Genomic DNA, 14,268 nt, shown 5'->3' with positions numbered 1-14,268 from the left:
TGGTAAGGGCATTATAACAACCAACGGTTTGAAAAGGTTTCATTTTTTTTTTTTTTAAATACACTATAAATTTCTACATTTTATACATATTATTATTACATGCCTTCATTAAGTTGATCAATTTCTTCATCAGTGAGAAACAAGGGGCGCGTGAAGTAACTGAAAGGCTCAGAGCAGCTCAGTAAAAGAAAGGATTTAGGGCCTAACGGCTTGCTCAGTTCTGCTCTAACCAAGCAGCTCAGAGCGCTGCTGAGCATTTTGTATCGGTGATCACAGTGAGTGGACAAAGATGGCCATCTGCAACGTTTATAAACAAGAGCAGGCCATTCGGCCCATCTTGCTCATTTGGTTGCTAGTAGCTTATTGATCCCAGAATCTCATCAAACAGCTTCTTGAAGGATCCCAGGGTGTCAGCTTCAAATGGAGTTGACCGACGGACTTGAAAAATACACAATAACACAAGTATAAATACAGTATGCATAAATACAGTATGCCCTGACTGTATGGCTTTTACGTTTTACAAACACAAGCTACTGTCTCAGCTAGAATCCCTTATAAAACTGTAAGATATTGGAGAATATGGTGTGTTGTATGAAAAATTGGTATCTGGTAGGCTATGTGACGACTTGTTCTGAATTTCAGCAGAAACCAGTTAATTTAGTTTTATGGTTAATTTAGTTATATGGACTCACTTCCACTTTAGCAGAAGGGGTAAAACAATGCAACTCACTCGAGCGGAACGCAAAATTAAACCATGTGAAATTTGGACAGGAAGTGAGACCAATACAGAGCAGAAGCAGGATTCTTTCTTTTCACAAAACTCTTCAAGTCGGTTATGGAAAATAACCCATTGTGGAGCTATGTAGAATTTTAATTAACACTATATTCCTCTGGACTTGTACAGTGTTTGTGTGCATTTCGATTTCATGTCTAGAAGCAGGACACATCAAAAACAATTGAGGAAGTTATTTCAGTTTAAATAATCATAATGTATTCCTTGTAAAGTGCTTGTTTGAAAGGGACCATTACAGACTTTACTGTTAGATTATTTGGACAGACCTGAACTAATTAACCCCTAATAGATCATGGAATGTATCAAACTGCTGTGCAGTGGGAGTCTTATTTCCATCCCGACTATATATTGTAAAAGAACACAATGAGTTGAGAATGTTAGCATTTTCCTACCATTTCACACTTAGCAAGGTAGTTAAGTTTAAAGTGTGATTCATATCACTTTAAACAATATTTTATTATCTCATGATGACTCACAAATCATGATATAACTGACTGTTTTTGAATACGCTGAAACATGCCTGTTCTATATTTTCCAGTAACCAAAGGTCTTCTTATGGAAGCATGTACCCAGGATCACAGGTACCGGCAGCAGTTGGACACCCAGGTACTGTAGAGTCCCATACGAAATACCAAACCATTGGATCCCTTTGCGTTTGCTTTTCTTTCTGCCTTAAACCCAGCATACATGAGGAAACATGTTTCCAAACAAAATGTTACCTCGTCTACTGAGTGGATGTTACTTGTTTTCTACTTTGAGATACATTTTCAAGAAACTTTCTGCCTTTGGCCAATCAGGAGAGACTGTCAGCACAAGTCATCGATCATGTAAGCCTCGTATGTCAGACAATGACTTGGTTTGGAATCTGGTACTACAAATTACAGTCAATCGTTTTATTGGTATGCACGCTGACGCACTGTAGTGTCATTTCGACAGGGTTGGTTAATTGTTAATTACACTATGTAACACAATTTTTGTTCCTGGGTAGTAAGTGTTATTTCCTAATTACTTATGCCTCAAAAGTATAGAAAATGGCTATTATTCCCCACAAACGTTGCTTTTGTGACCAGGACAGTGATATTTTGAAATTTACCTATTTCCAATGAGAAAACAGTCTTTTCGTTCACATAAAGTCAGACAAAAACAACATATGAATCCAAATTAACATGTATTTATACTAAAGTAATACAAAAATGACGACAAAAGATTTAGAAGTGAGTAGTTTTTTGAGATTTACGATTATACTGTATTTATACTTACTACCCAGGAACAAAAAATAAATAAATAAATAGTTACACAGTGTTATTAATTCAATGCTTAATTTAATTGAGAAGGGTTTCTGTTAATGTTAATGTAACTAATGAAGTTAACTAGTTAATTGTGAATGATTTGTTAATGGCACATTCAGTTGTTGTCATTGCAAAATGTATTTGCTCACTGAATAGAACATGCTTGAATGCCCCATGTTTTTGTTTTTGTTTTAAGTAAAATAAACAACACAAAATAGATTTTACGTTGAATTAAATTATCCAAATTTATTCTTTGAAAATATTGATGTGCTAACGGCCGCTGAAATGGCTTTGTATCAGATGGAATTAGCAATCCCTTGTCATTATTTATATATTAAATACAGTAATTTATATATAATATACAGTTGAAATGGAGGGCTGAGGGTGGTATGGTGGACCAGCACTGGTACTTTTCCATGGCTGGTGGTGCTCTCAAAGTTGGCTGTTTGATCAGCCACTGCACTGGCACATTATAAGCTTAAGGTGCCATTTCTCCTACAATTAACTCATCTACATCTGGACCCAACAAGTGACACTCACATCCAACCAACTCTAAGGATTACACCTGCCGCACTCTCGACATGCGTTTTCACCAAGGGGGGCTGGAGAGAAAGGGAGTGTGCAAGTTAGTTTTTTGTCCAATCCCATTGGTGTGGTTATCAGTACGTCATACATTCTACTAATTTAATGCTATTTAACATAATAATCATTTTAGTAATACAGTACTTTTAAAAGCTTAACATTCATAGTGACCCCAACCCAGAATTTTCTTTTTGCTTCGCGATTGGTAATAGGGCCACTATGTAACACCCGATTACACATACATTACCTTTTCATAAGTTCAGACTTGAACCCCCCTACCCCCCACCCACCTTGGCAGGGGGGGGGGGGGGGGGGGGGGGGGGCGCGAAAATGGGGCTGTTGCTCATATATATCTTCGACCTGATAATAGGATGCGGCGGGGGGGGGGGGTGGGGGGGGGGGGTGAGGGGGGGGGGGGGGTGGGTGGGGGGGGGGGGGGGGGGAAGCTAGGAACTGCGTATTGTAAGATCTTCTGAGGAAGAAGAACCACATGTTGGTTCAGTTCTTCTTTTGGGGCTGAACCATTTCTCTTTATCTGGTCACGTACACACACTCACTCGAACCTATAAAATAGCACCTAGTTTGACAAAATAGTGAGCCAGCTGACCTTTTTCCGAAGCTACGAAGTGTTGAAGAACAGACAATCGTCGCCTGTGCTCCCACTAGAATCTTGGGTAATATCCATGTTCAGTGTTATACTTGCTGCTTATATAATGTAATGCATTTATATACTCATTGTTGTGCTTTCTTCCTTCTCCATGCACCTTCGACATCTATTCTGAAATCATAAAAAGGTACAGGCACCCTTGCAGTACCATTCCACTTAAGGGGTCTATATATACCATATGTTTTTTGGAGATTCGTGGACGCTGGTTCACAAAAAAAGTTATAACAATCCTTAAAAGTGGCATCCTTGTGATCAGTTAGTTTTTTGCCACAGCAGTACTACTTAGTGGTCAAAAATACATTCCACTCATATTTAAGATATGCTAAAGGGTTTGTGCACCCATCCATTCTGCCTTGTATATTTCAATTGCCTTGGCAGCTTGTGTAAAAATAATGTTTTCAGTAATAAATTCTTTGGCTAAATACATTAATACTGTGTCTCGAAGAGAACAATATGCATTTCTCTGAGATATTAGAAGATGCACCGCAGTGGTTATGATTTAGGGGTACATTTACATCAACATTCAATTTTTATAGCAATTTAATGGCAAGTGTTTCTGTGAGTCAGTAAAGTTGCACTAAAAGCTAATGTGTCTCAAACTGTCCTGAAAAATACAACCTTAAAAGTCTCATTCTTGTTTCTGTGAATTGCGGTGCCTTGATGAATAATAAAATATGGTCACAAAATAAATCGCAAAATATAAATAAAAAAAACATCCGCTTTGGGTTTGGGGATTGTTGTGAAAATCCAGTTTGGTTTCATAAACTGTAGTTAGACTTTTCTCTCATTACTTTATTCAGCTGTGTTGGCACCTCAGAACCCCCCATACGACGGGCCAACAGCCCCCCCCTGCGAGAATGTTCAACACAGTGCCGGGATACGAAGGCACATCACCAGAAGGAAGTGGTAAGTGCCTCTTATGAATCTGGTAACAGTTTGAAACTGGAGTGTAGTGGTTCAGTCCTCCTGCTTGCTAATGGACACTTTTTATAAAAAATAAAAAAAAGTGGGATTTATTAATAATTTGTTCAACATAAATGATATGGAGAATTTGTAGGCACTCGAGCTGGCATATTCAAATACACTAAGAGGGATTGGTCCCTTTCCAATTTGCATGTCACTGCATGTCTTTCTGCCTATTAAAAGGAGGAGGATTCGTTCCCCCACCGGATGCAGGTTTACCCTACCGTCCTGGAAATCCTGCTCCTGCTCAAACAGAGTGGAAGTAAGATCTGTTTCATTAGCATCATATATGTTTTCATAAATCTGTTCCATCATCCTTTCAACATTACAGACCCCCTAGCCCTGATTTATTGCCAAAATACAATTTTCAAAGCCTGCTTAGCCCCAGTGTATACAAGTAACAAGCTTGGGGGTGTTTTATTAAACTCAATATGGAACACAGGGTGTTGGAGTATAGGTTCATATATTTTACACAGAGTGGGCATACAGGGTTAAATTAATGTCAATTCAGAAACCGGTTCTCTTGTTCAGAATAAACTCCTAATTTGTTTGAGCTCAGGTATACCCCAAGCACAGTTTAAACATCCTGCAACACAGAATGTGCAATGCCACAGCTTGTTCATTTGATGAGATGGGTCATAATTTCTACCTTTCTATTTCACAGCATCCCATCTATATCTGAAGATACGGCCAGAGATGCTCTGGTCCAGTATGCCTCCAGTAAATGCTGTTATAGCACTAAGCCTGCAGAAACGTTAGTGTTCTCCAACCTCGAGTCTCACAACACTTACAGGGTATGAAAGTCATACAGAAAATGAAATATTATTATAATACAAGTGTGTGTCCCTTAGGAAACTCAACTACAATGATTAGCAGTCCAATTCATTACCAGCGACAGCTATATCCTGGCAATGATATGCTTTGGTAGTGTAACCAGTATGTATTGGCTTCATTTTATTAAAATGTGCAATAAATGTGTTACTGTGCAGCCTTCAAAATGAGCCTAATTCTTAATTTGACTTTTTTTCTTTAAGTATCGTCTGGAGACGTTTACTGAATCCAGATCAACTGAATGGGCACATGAGCTGTATAGAGGTAAGCAGTCCAAAAGACACAAAAACAAACACACTACATTAACAGACATTCTTCCCTGATGTATGGAGTGTAGGCCAATGGTGCTGAAGAGAAAGATGGGCCCCGGTGCGAGGCCTTATTTCGGGCCTAACCTTTGTGTAATACTTTTATAAACATAAAACATGCCAAGTCATGTATTCAGTATTTTATTCTGAGAATGTTAGCTTGTATGAAAGAGTATACGACTACGATGTAAGAAGAAGTTTCTCTACACCCTTACTTGAATTGCATTTTGTTTGTATCTTTGCTTCCAATACTACACTCTTTTTAATCACAAGCTAACAAGTTTAATCATCAGTTCCTCCAGGATTCCACAGTAATTGACAGAAATTCTCGCACAGAAGAATTTTTTTTTTAATTTTTTTTTTTTTTTTTCCCCAATCAGAAATACAAGCACGTTAATTTCTTTTCGTATATTTTGGTATCCAGCAGGACCAGTTAACAGCTTCCACCTAAACTATAGGATGAATCGTGCACACAGAATATAACTGCAAAAATTGTCACTGGTAGCTATAATGATATGAATAAGAACTTCTGCAAATATAAATCTGAAGGATATTATCACTGTTAATTGTATCCCCTCTTTTGCAGCCCAAAAACATTTTATGGGCCTAATGTACTTAAATTGAATTGATCACTTATACATGTGTGTGCAATAGACCCAATTAGAATGTGGAAGCAGACATTATACGTTGACAGGATGTGGCAATAAGAGATTGTGGGAATATATTGCACATATTTTTTTTATAACACACACAATAACACTGTTTACTGTAATTTTTGGTGGTCTGGTGGGAAATATATTTTTTTATGTTCTCGGAGCAGGCTTGTGGGGTATTATTTGAATCTGTGTACTGCATGGTTCATAATATACAGCAGGAAATTGGTCAATTTCTGTCTGTTTTACAAACACATAGCCAAAATGGATTTGATGTGAACTGGTTATTATCCAGCCTAGACTCTGGTTCTGTTCATACTCACTAAAGCATGTGCCTATCTCAGGTCAGCCTGTGGATGCATACACTCAGCCTCCTCCTGCTCCATGGGCCATACCAGCCAAGGCACCCACCATGTTTAAAGATGCAACACAGGAAATTAAAATCCCTAATACAGCTTATGTTAAGGTACTGTATCAGTGGTCGATTATCAAGAGCTAAATAAAGGGCAGCATATTTATTTAAAGAGTAGAAAGTGAATTTTGCAGTGTGCATATACTAATTATAAAGATGCATGGACTCACTGTTTTTTCTTTAAATGAGCAAATAACATTTTGCAAGTGGGCATAAAACAGACTTTAAAGAGTAAGTAGCAGGGTTACGAAAAATGTAATGTTATATGTCCCCCAAATGTTGCTACAACTGTTTGAATAATGCATTTGTAATTTTTTCTTTTTCATTGTTAACATCCTGATAACTTTTTGCACTTATAACTTTAAAGTCTGTTTGAAAGATCTTTTCAAAATGTCCGCTCTAGTGCACTAATTGTGTAAGGATTATTGCCCACATTGTCAAACACATAACACAGCGATAACGATCCATGATATGTACAGAACAGAAAAGCCCGAGCATTTGTTATTTTTTTTAAACCGTCTTCCTGCAGTGATTTAGAGGACAGATCTCACCCCAGTGCACTAGAGCAGCCATTTTGAAAATAGCTTTGAAGCAGACTTTAAAGTTATAAGTGCAAAAAGATGTCAAGATGTTAACAATGAAAAGAAAAAATTACAGGTGCATTATTTAAACAGTTGTAGCAACATATGGGGGGACACATATCGCTACATTTTTCAGAACCCCACTACTTACTCTTTAATGCAAAAGATGTATTTATCTAGAAAAGTTAACTTTCATAGTTTTCCAGAAGACTCCAATACAGCTGTGCAGCCACGTGTAATTACACTGTCAGTAAAAACCAACACATCAGTCAAGACGTTTACTGGTAACAATTGCATCATTTTACAACATAGTATCCAGCTTACTCTGGGCATTCAGTATATCAAGAGCTCAGTTTCCCCCGTTTCCAGCAACCATTCCACATAGCTGCAATGGGTGGACCATTTTCATGCCTGGATTCCTGAATTATGAACAACTTTACCCTGAGAGGGGGGCACTGCATAACAATGCTATGAAAATGATGAATGTTTTAATTAGTAAATAACATTGATTTCCTTTTTCCTTTTTAGCCATGCCACACCTGTACGGGAATGGGTATGATACCTTGCACGAAATGTGCACGATGTGGAAGTGTAAGTACTCAATCAACCACAATCATTTCCACGACATGTACAAACCAATATGTATTTTCTGCTCTCTAATTTGAGTTCTTTAACATGAGCAGTTAATCTTCTGTCTCTTGTGGTTTAAGACCATTTTGCTTTCACTAGTACAGCAGACAAAACCTACTCTGGGCACGAACAGAGCTCACGAAAAAGAATCAACTTGTTATATTACCAGATTTTGAAAATCTCTCATTCAAACACTTTATTCATATTGCATTTTTTTTTAAATTTTCAAACTGGAACAAAACTGAAGAGATACAGTGACAACTACACTGTAAATCTTCAACCCTGATAGTTTAGCTGCACTTGTATGTTGTTTTCCCGTGGAGCCTGTAATGCTTAACGTTATGGTTTTTAATAACAAAACACCACAAACCAATTATATGAATGTCCTGTCTTATTCTTAATCTGATCTACAAACACATACACTCCTGTGTTTGTTAATGCAAACTGACTCCTAAGTCCTGTTTAAAAGCTTGATCTGGTAAATGCAAAGATCATATCCATTGTTTTTTTTTTCAGCAATCAGGACTTCTCTGTCTTGTTTTCTCAAATCTAGGAAGGACTTATCTAGCACGTAGTAGTGCATTAAAAAGGTTATCCATTATATCTTTGTGTGGCAGGGCTACCGCTTATCATACTATGGGAATTGTGTTATGCATTCTTTGCATGTAAGACCCTGAGACACATAAAGATACTGTAATCCATATTGCTACAAAAGAACACTCTGTCAAGTAAAACATTTCTAAAATGCCAATAAAACCGCTTGAAAATTTATATTTTTAATATTTCCCCCTTTGACATTTATGTTAACTCTATGTTAAGGAAACATACATGTAGAATTTTAATTGGATCTTAACACACTTTGCAGATTAATAGGTGTTGCTGGTACTGATATGATGCAATGGGGACATGACATAGTGTTCTTTTTATGTTTTGGAATACAGAAGCAATGCTGGGTGTGCAATGGTTCTAGAGTCCGTGCAGGTGGTGAAAGCTGCCACCATTGCAATGGCAGTGGCCGCACTACGTAAGTTTCAAGATATTACCCTGTGCCAGAGAGCATGATATAACATGCACTGTACTTAACCAGGAAAATATAGCATTCAGGACACACAACAGCTCTTAATCTGTGGCACAGATAATTGATAATTGTTTTCAGTATTTAAAACAGAAACTTACCAGCACAATTGCATATAGGAACCCTTAACCATGTTCCTGCTTCTTCACAGCTGTGATGGCTGTAATGGCACTGGATTGAACTCTTGTAACACCTGCAAAGGAAAAGGACAACTGCTGGTCTATATTAGACTGAAAATAAAATGGTAAACCTCAGCTATGCACAGCAGAGGCATGTACATTGCATATGCCACATTTGTGTATTTTTCAGTTGTAAGATTTAGCTTTATTCCATATTCTTATTTTTTGTACACTATTAGCGTACCAATTCTATAAACTATTAGCAGATAAGGTACATTTTAGACAACTGAATTTACCTTCCTGATTTCCTTCCTGATCTCTTTACATGTCTTGTGTGCATGAAAACCATCAGCTCATTTGTTTTTTAAGTTAAATTATCTGATGTTTCTCAAATATTATTTCCTTTTTAATCATTATGTATTGTGCTTCAGAACACAATTCATAATCTTAGTCATTATTTTTCGTTTAGCTGATACATTTTGTGTTATTTATTTGATGCTCCGTTATATCCTGGATACTTTTATCCAAACTAGTCCATGCTACAGGGGGCGCTGTAGCTAAATGCTGATCGGCCAACCCAAGACCCAAGATAAATAAGTGCAAGACTAGATCGTAAACTACTTTTTTTTAAATTGCTCAGCAGAGGCCTGTAAAAATAAAGCATCACCATAATCAAACAAAGGAAAAATACAACTCTTTATAACACGATTTCTACTTTGAAGTGTAACGTTTTTTCGCTGTCGAAAAAGAAAACCCAGTTTTTGAGCTGTTTTCTTTGAGTTTAAACTGTGCAGATCAAACTTCAGGAATAGATCCAGCCAGATCCCAAGATAGTTCTATATATCCACCACCTCAAGTTGCTCTTCAGTCAATGAATGAAGGATTGTGTTGTTTTAAACTTTCAAATTTAAATCTTAAATGTTTATAAAAACGTGTAGGCTAGTTAACACGGCAATCATTTAGTTTTTACCATGATGTATTCGCATATCAGCATTGTTGACATCACGTGCTTTAAAAAATCATAACTAACACTTTTCGGAATTGCATTCAACTACAAAGTTTATTTAAAAAGATGACATAAAAACGTAAATACAAGTTGGTAATGATTAGAAAACAAATATAGCTGGAATTTTTATAATAATAATACAGCAGTGCATTATAGATTCACAGGACTGCAAGCGTCTGTGTATGGGTTATATTGGCACTCGCTGCCCATTGGCACTTTCTGTCTCAGTCAGTTCTACTTGTGCAGATATCACCCACATGTATAGACTTTCGCCATCCTTAACTCTATACTCGAATTGATTTCCAGTACAGCTTAATTAAATCAGGTATTTTTCACTTGTACTCTGTTCAGGAAGAACAATGTGGACGACTTTGTAGTAGACCAGGAGTCTGGATTTCCAATCAATCGGGTCAGCGCGGTGACTGGAAAAAAGGTTTTTGTTGACAAACAGCATATGGTAAGAATACATTGCAATATTTTTCATTGAACCTTGTAGTGTATTTTTGTTTAATTTGACTATGTTGTGTTTTAAGGTGTCTCCTGCTGTAGGTTCTCCAGACCCTGACATTAGTAAGGCTGCTAAGAGACTGGTGAGGCAACACCATGCCAAATTTGCTTCTACATACCGTATTCTTCAGCAGGTATGCTTAGAAGATTGATTAAAAGGATATATTCCATAGAACAGAACAAGTATTCAAACTAAAAGGCAGATTGAGATAAAAATGATAATAGCTCAGTATTGGAGAAACCGAACCGAGAACCACACACTATAACATACCAAGCAACTTGCTTTTTAATGTTAAAGACAATAGATATTTTTATTAGCCCAAAATGTAAATGATCATTTGTACCATCTAATTAAAATCTGGTATGATCTCCTTTTGTATTTAATATCACTTACCATTTCTTGGCATGTGCATGATTCTTTGTATAAACCTAGGAGGCACTTTCTTTTTCTTGGTGCAAACCCAGCAATGCTTGATCAGATTCAGACCTGGGAGTCACCTGTAACACCTGTAATGAATAACATTGAAATTAACAAAGAGATCGCTAATTTTTGGCACCACTTCAAATATTGTACAGGGTTTGGACAAAAGCTATAATAACTAACAGGGTGGAGGCTGGTCGCAAAACTGGTGAGCTGCAAGCGAACATCTTAACCACAATGCAGAAGAGCCAGGCTCATCTGCATTCCTAGGTTTGGAGCGTTTAACCTCATCTCATTCCACTGACGGGACAAAATCCACAACTGCAGTGCATCACACAACACTGCCTGTTACACAAAGCCTAATCAAAAAGTAGCGCAAAAAGTGAGATGTATGAGTTTTAAAGCTGTAGTGTCTTACAATGTAACGTAATGTTTGGTTTTATGTTAAAACATAATTCCCCTTTCCACCATTCTGGAGTGCCCTCTACAGAGTCATTTCATACAGTGCAGCACCAGATTTCCTTCGTCCCCTGACCTGACCAGACCCTGCCTTGCTTAGTTTCTGAGGTGAAAGGATTGATTTTTTCATTTTTTTTTTTTTTAAATTCATTTTCTTAAATATTTATTTTTCAGCGGCAAACCATTGAGCTGATTCCCATCACCAAAGCAAGCTACAGCTTTCAAGAGAAGGACTACACTTACTTTGTCTACGGAGCTGAGCATAAAGTCTACACAGAGGACTATCCTGCAAAGTGTTGCTGCTGTACTATTATATGAATTTATATCTAAAAAAAAAGTTTAACCATTCAAATTGTGAATTTAAATTGTGCTTCGCAGTTCTAAAAGTATTTATTTCAAAAGTAAATGAGAATACTGTTTCATTTGATTGGATCTAAGAACTTAATATTGAGACAGTTTTAATCGATATTATTTTGAATATTTCATAAATCAATGTTTTATTGATTATTTTGTATTCATAGCCAGCCTTTGTTTTGCATACAAGTGGATACAAATATTTGGTTTGCAAAATATTTTAAGTTCGATTTGCATGTCACTAAAATTGTTATGATTTAAAACAAATGAAACAAACTATTTGTTTTTCACAAAGGCAGAAGGAGTTTGGTGGGTCATCTTGAAACACAAACTCTGTGAATGCAGGGATGGAAATAAGACTCCTATTCCATAGCAGTTTGATCAATTCCTGGTTTTACTATGAGTTTAATAACACACATCTGAGCTTGTTACCTATACACTGGGGCTAATCAAACCAGTAGTAAAACCAGGATTGGGCAAAGCTGCTATGCTGTAATGTCATTCTATGGCCTGATAGAAGCTGATTGCTGCAGGAAACTGGTAAAGCATGGTTAATTTTTGAGAACTATGGTAAGGTGTTGTAAATATTTAATGTAATTTAAATTGTGACAATGCAACCTTTCAACTACCAGCTCAACCTACTCTATGTAGAATTAAGAGGTTGTTCCAGTTTAAAAGGCATATTGCCACAGGCTTTGAATGAAATGAGGTTGTTCAGTACCAGCAGTTATTTAGCTTCAGCTCAAAGCAAGTAAAGGTAGACTCAGTGTTGTACCTGTGTGTTGTATTTAGCGTTTTGGTTTTTGTGTGCCCTGGTTCTCATGAAATCAGTTCAGCTACTCTGGATCCACCATTTTCTATAGCATACCACAAGAACATGATACTCAAGAAGAGGAAAGTAAAGAGAAGTCAAAACAACGTACTGTACTTTCAAGCAAACATTTGTGTTTTGATAGACCCCTAGAAACAACATTGGAGAAACGTCACACTGGTTGCGTCAGTAATGCATGTTCATGTTTAATCCCAATTGCATTTTGAGGAAGGATATGAGAAAAAAAAAATTAACAACCGACTAAAAGTGGAGATGGTATTCTTTGGAACGCTATCTCCCAGTAACTGGAATAAATAACTAACAACCGACCTGTTTATTGCTACCGTATGTCATTATGTTTACAATAGCTCTGTGTGTGTGTGTGTATACACTACCGGTCAAAAGTTTTAGAACACCCCCATTTTTCCAGTTTTTATTAAAATTTAGGCAGTTTAAGTCCAGTGAATAACCTGAAATGGTACAAAGGTAAGCGGTAAACTGCCAGAGGTTAAAAAAAAAGTTTAGGTTACCAAAAACTGAAAAATAATGTACATTTCAGAGTCATACAAAAAGGCCTTTTTCAGGGAACAAGTAATGGGAAATTGCAAAGAAAGCCAAGGTGTCAGTGAGTACAGTTTCCTACACTATCAAAAGGCACTTGGAAACTGGAGGAAACTCTGACAGGAAGAGGTCTGGCAGACCCAAAGCCACAACAGAATCAGAAGACAAGTTTCTGAGAGTCAACAGCTTGCATGATAGGTGGCTCACAGGACAACAGCTTCAAGCACAGCTTAACACTGGTTGAAGTATGCAAGTCTCAGTTTCAACTGTGAAGACAAGACTTTGAGCTGCAGGTCTGACAGGTAGAGTGGCAGTAAGAAAGCCATTGCTAAGATGGCAAAATAAGAAAAAGAGGCATGCCTGGGCCATGAAGCACTGCCAGTGGACTACTGAAGACTGGAAGAAGGTCTTATGGACCGATGAATTAAAATTTGAAATCTTTGGTTCATCATGCAGGGTTTTTGTACGCCGTTGAGTAGGCGAAAGGATGGTTCCTCGGATTGTGACACCAACTGTCAAACATGGAGGAGGATACGTGATGGTCTGGGGCTCTCTTGCTAGATCCAGAGTCGGCGACTTGCACAGAGTTTGTGGCACCCTGAACCAAAATGGCTACCACAACATTTTGCAGCGCCATGCAATACCCTCTGGTATACGCCTAGTTGGTCAGGGGTTCATCCTACAGCAAGATAATGACCCAAAACATACCTCCAGGCTATGTCAGAACTACCTTAGAAGAAAAGAACGAGACAGTAGGCTTCAAATCATGGAATGGCCAGCACAGTCTCCAGACTTAAACCCCATCTAGCTGGTTTGGGATGAACTGGTAGACGGGTGAAAGCAAAGCAACCTACAAGTGCAACACATTAGTGGGAACTTCTGCAACAGTGTTGGGAAGAACTTTCCGAACAATATTTGATTTCCATTGTAGAAAGAATGCCACGAGTGTGTTCGACTGTTATATTTGCAAAAGGTGGCTACTTTGAGAGTCAAAAATTTAGATTAAATTTTGTTAAACAAAACGATTCCATGATTTCTTTTTTTTTTATCTTCAATTGTTTATTTGTTCTATGCTTTAATTTCAGAGTACATTGAGACATTAAACTGCGTACATTTCAATAAAAAAACTGGAAAAATGGAGGTGTTCTAAAACGTCTGACCTGTAGTGTACAAATATGTATAATGTGTGTGTGTGAGTTATTTACAACGTCGTGCTGTATAGACGAGACACATGCTACACACATTT

The 14,268-nt window shown here is 37.4% G+C and overlaps 1 protein-coding gene across 1 annotated transcript; it reads left to right on the top strand.

The window, feature by feature from the left end:
• Positions 1–3,267: 3,267 nt before the first annotated feature.
• On the top strand, positions 3,268–11,633 carry LOC121298320 (protein SSUH2 homolog). Its single transcript, XM_041225380.1, has 12 exons — positions 3,268–3,338; positions 4,132–4,237; positions 4,478–4,556; positions 4,959–5,088; positions 5,329–5,389; positions 6,431–6,552; positions 7,608–7,670; positions 8,651–8,733; positions 8,936–9,028; positions 10,261–10,366; positions 10,443–10,550; positions 11,471–11,633. The coding sequence occupies exons 2-12, from the start codon at positions 4,189–4,191 to the stop codon at positions 11,612–11,614; spliced, it is 1,038 nt and encodes a 345-aa protein (XP_041081314.1). The 5' UTR covers positions 3,268–3,338; positions 4,132–4,188; the 3' UTR covers positions 11,615–11,633.
• The last annotated feature ends 2,635 nt before the right edge of the window (positions 11,634–14,268 follow it).

Source organism: Polyodon spathula, chromosome 23, assembly GCF_017654505.1.
Source record: "Polyodon spathula isolate WHYD16114869_AA chromosome 23, ASM1765450v1, whole genome shotgun sequence".
Taxonomy (NCBI): domain Eukaryota; kingdom Metazoa; phylum Chordata; class Actinopteri; order Acipenseriformes; family Polyodontidae; genus Polyodon; species Polyodon spathula.
Note: the sequence above shows the minus strand (reverse complement) of the source record. Positions and strands in the feature narration are given on the sequence as shown.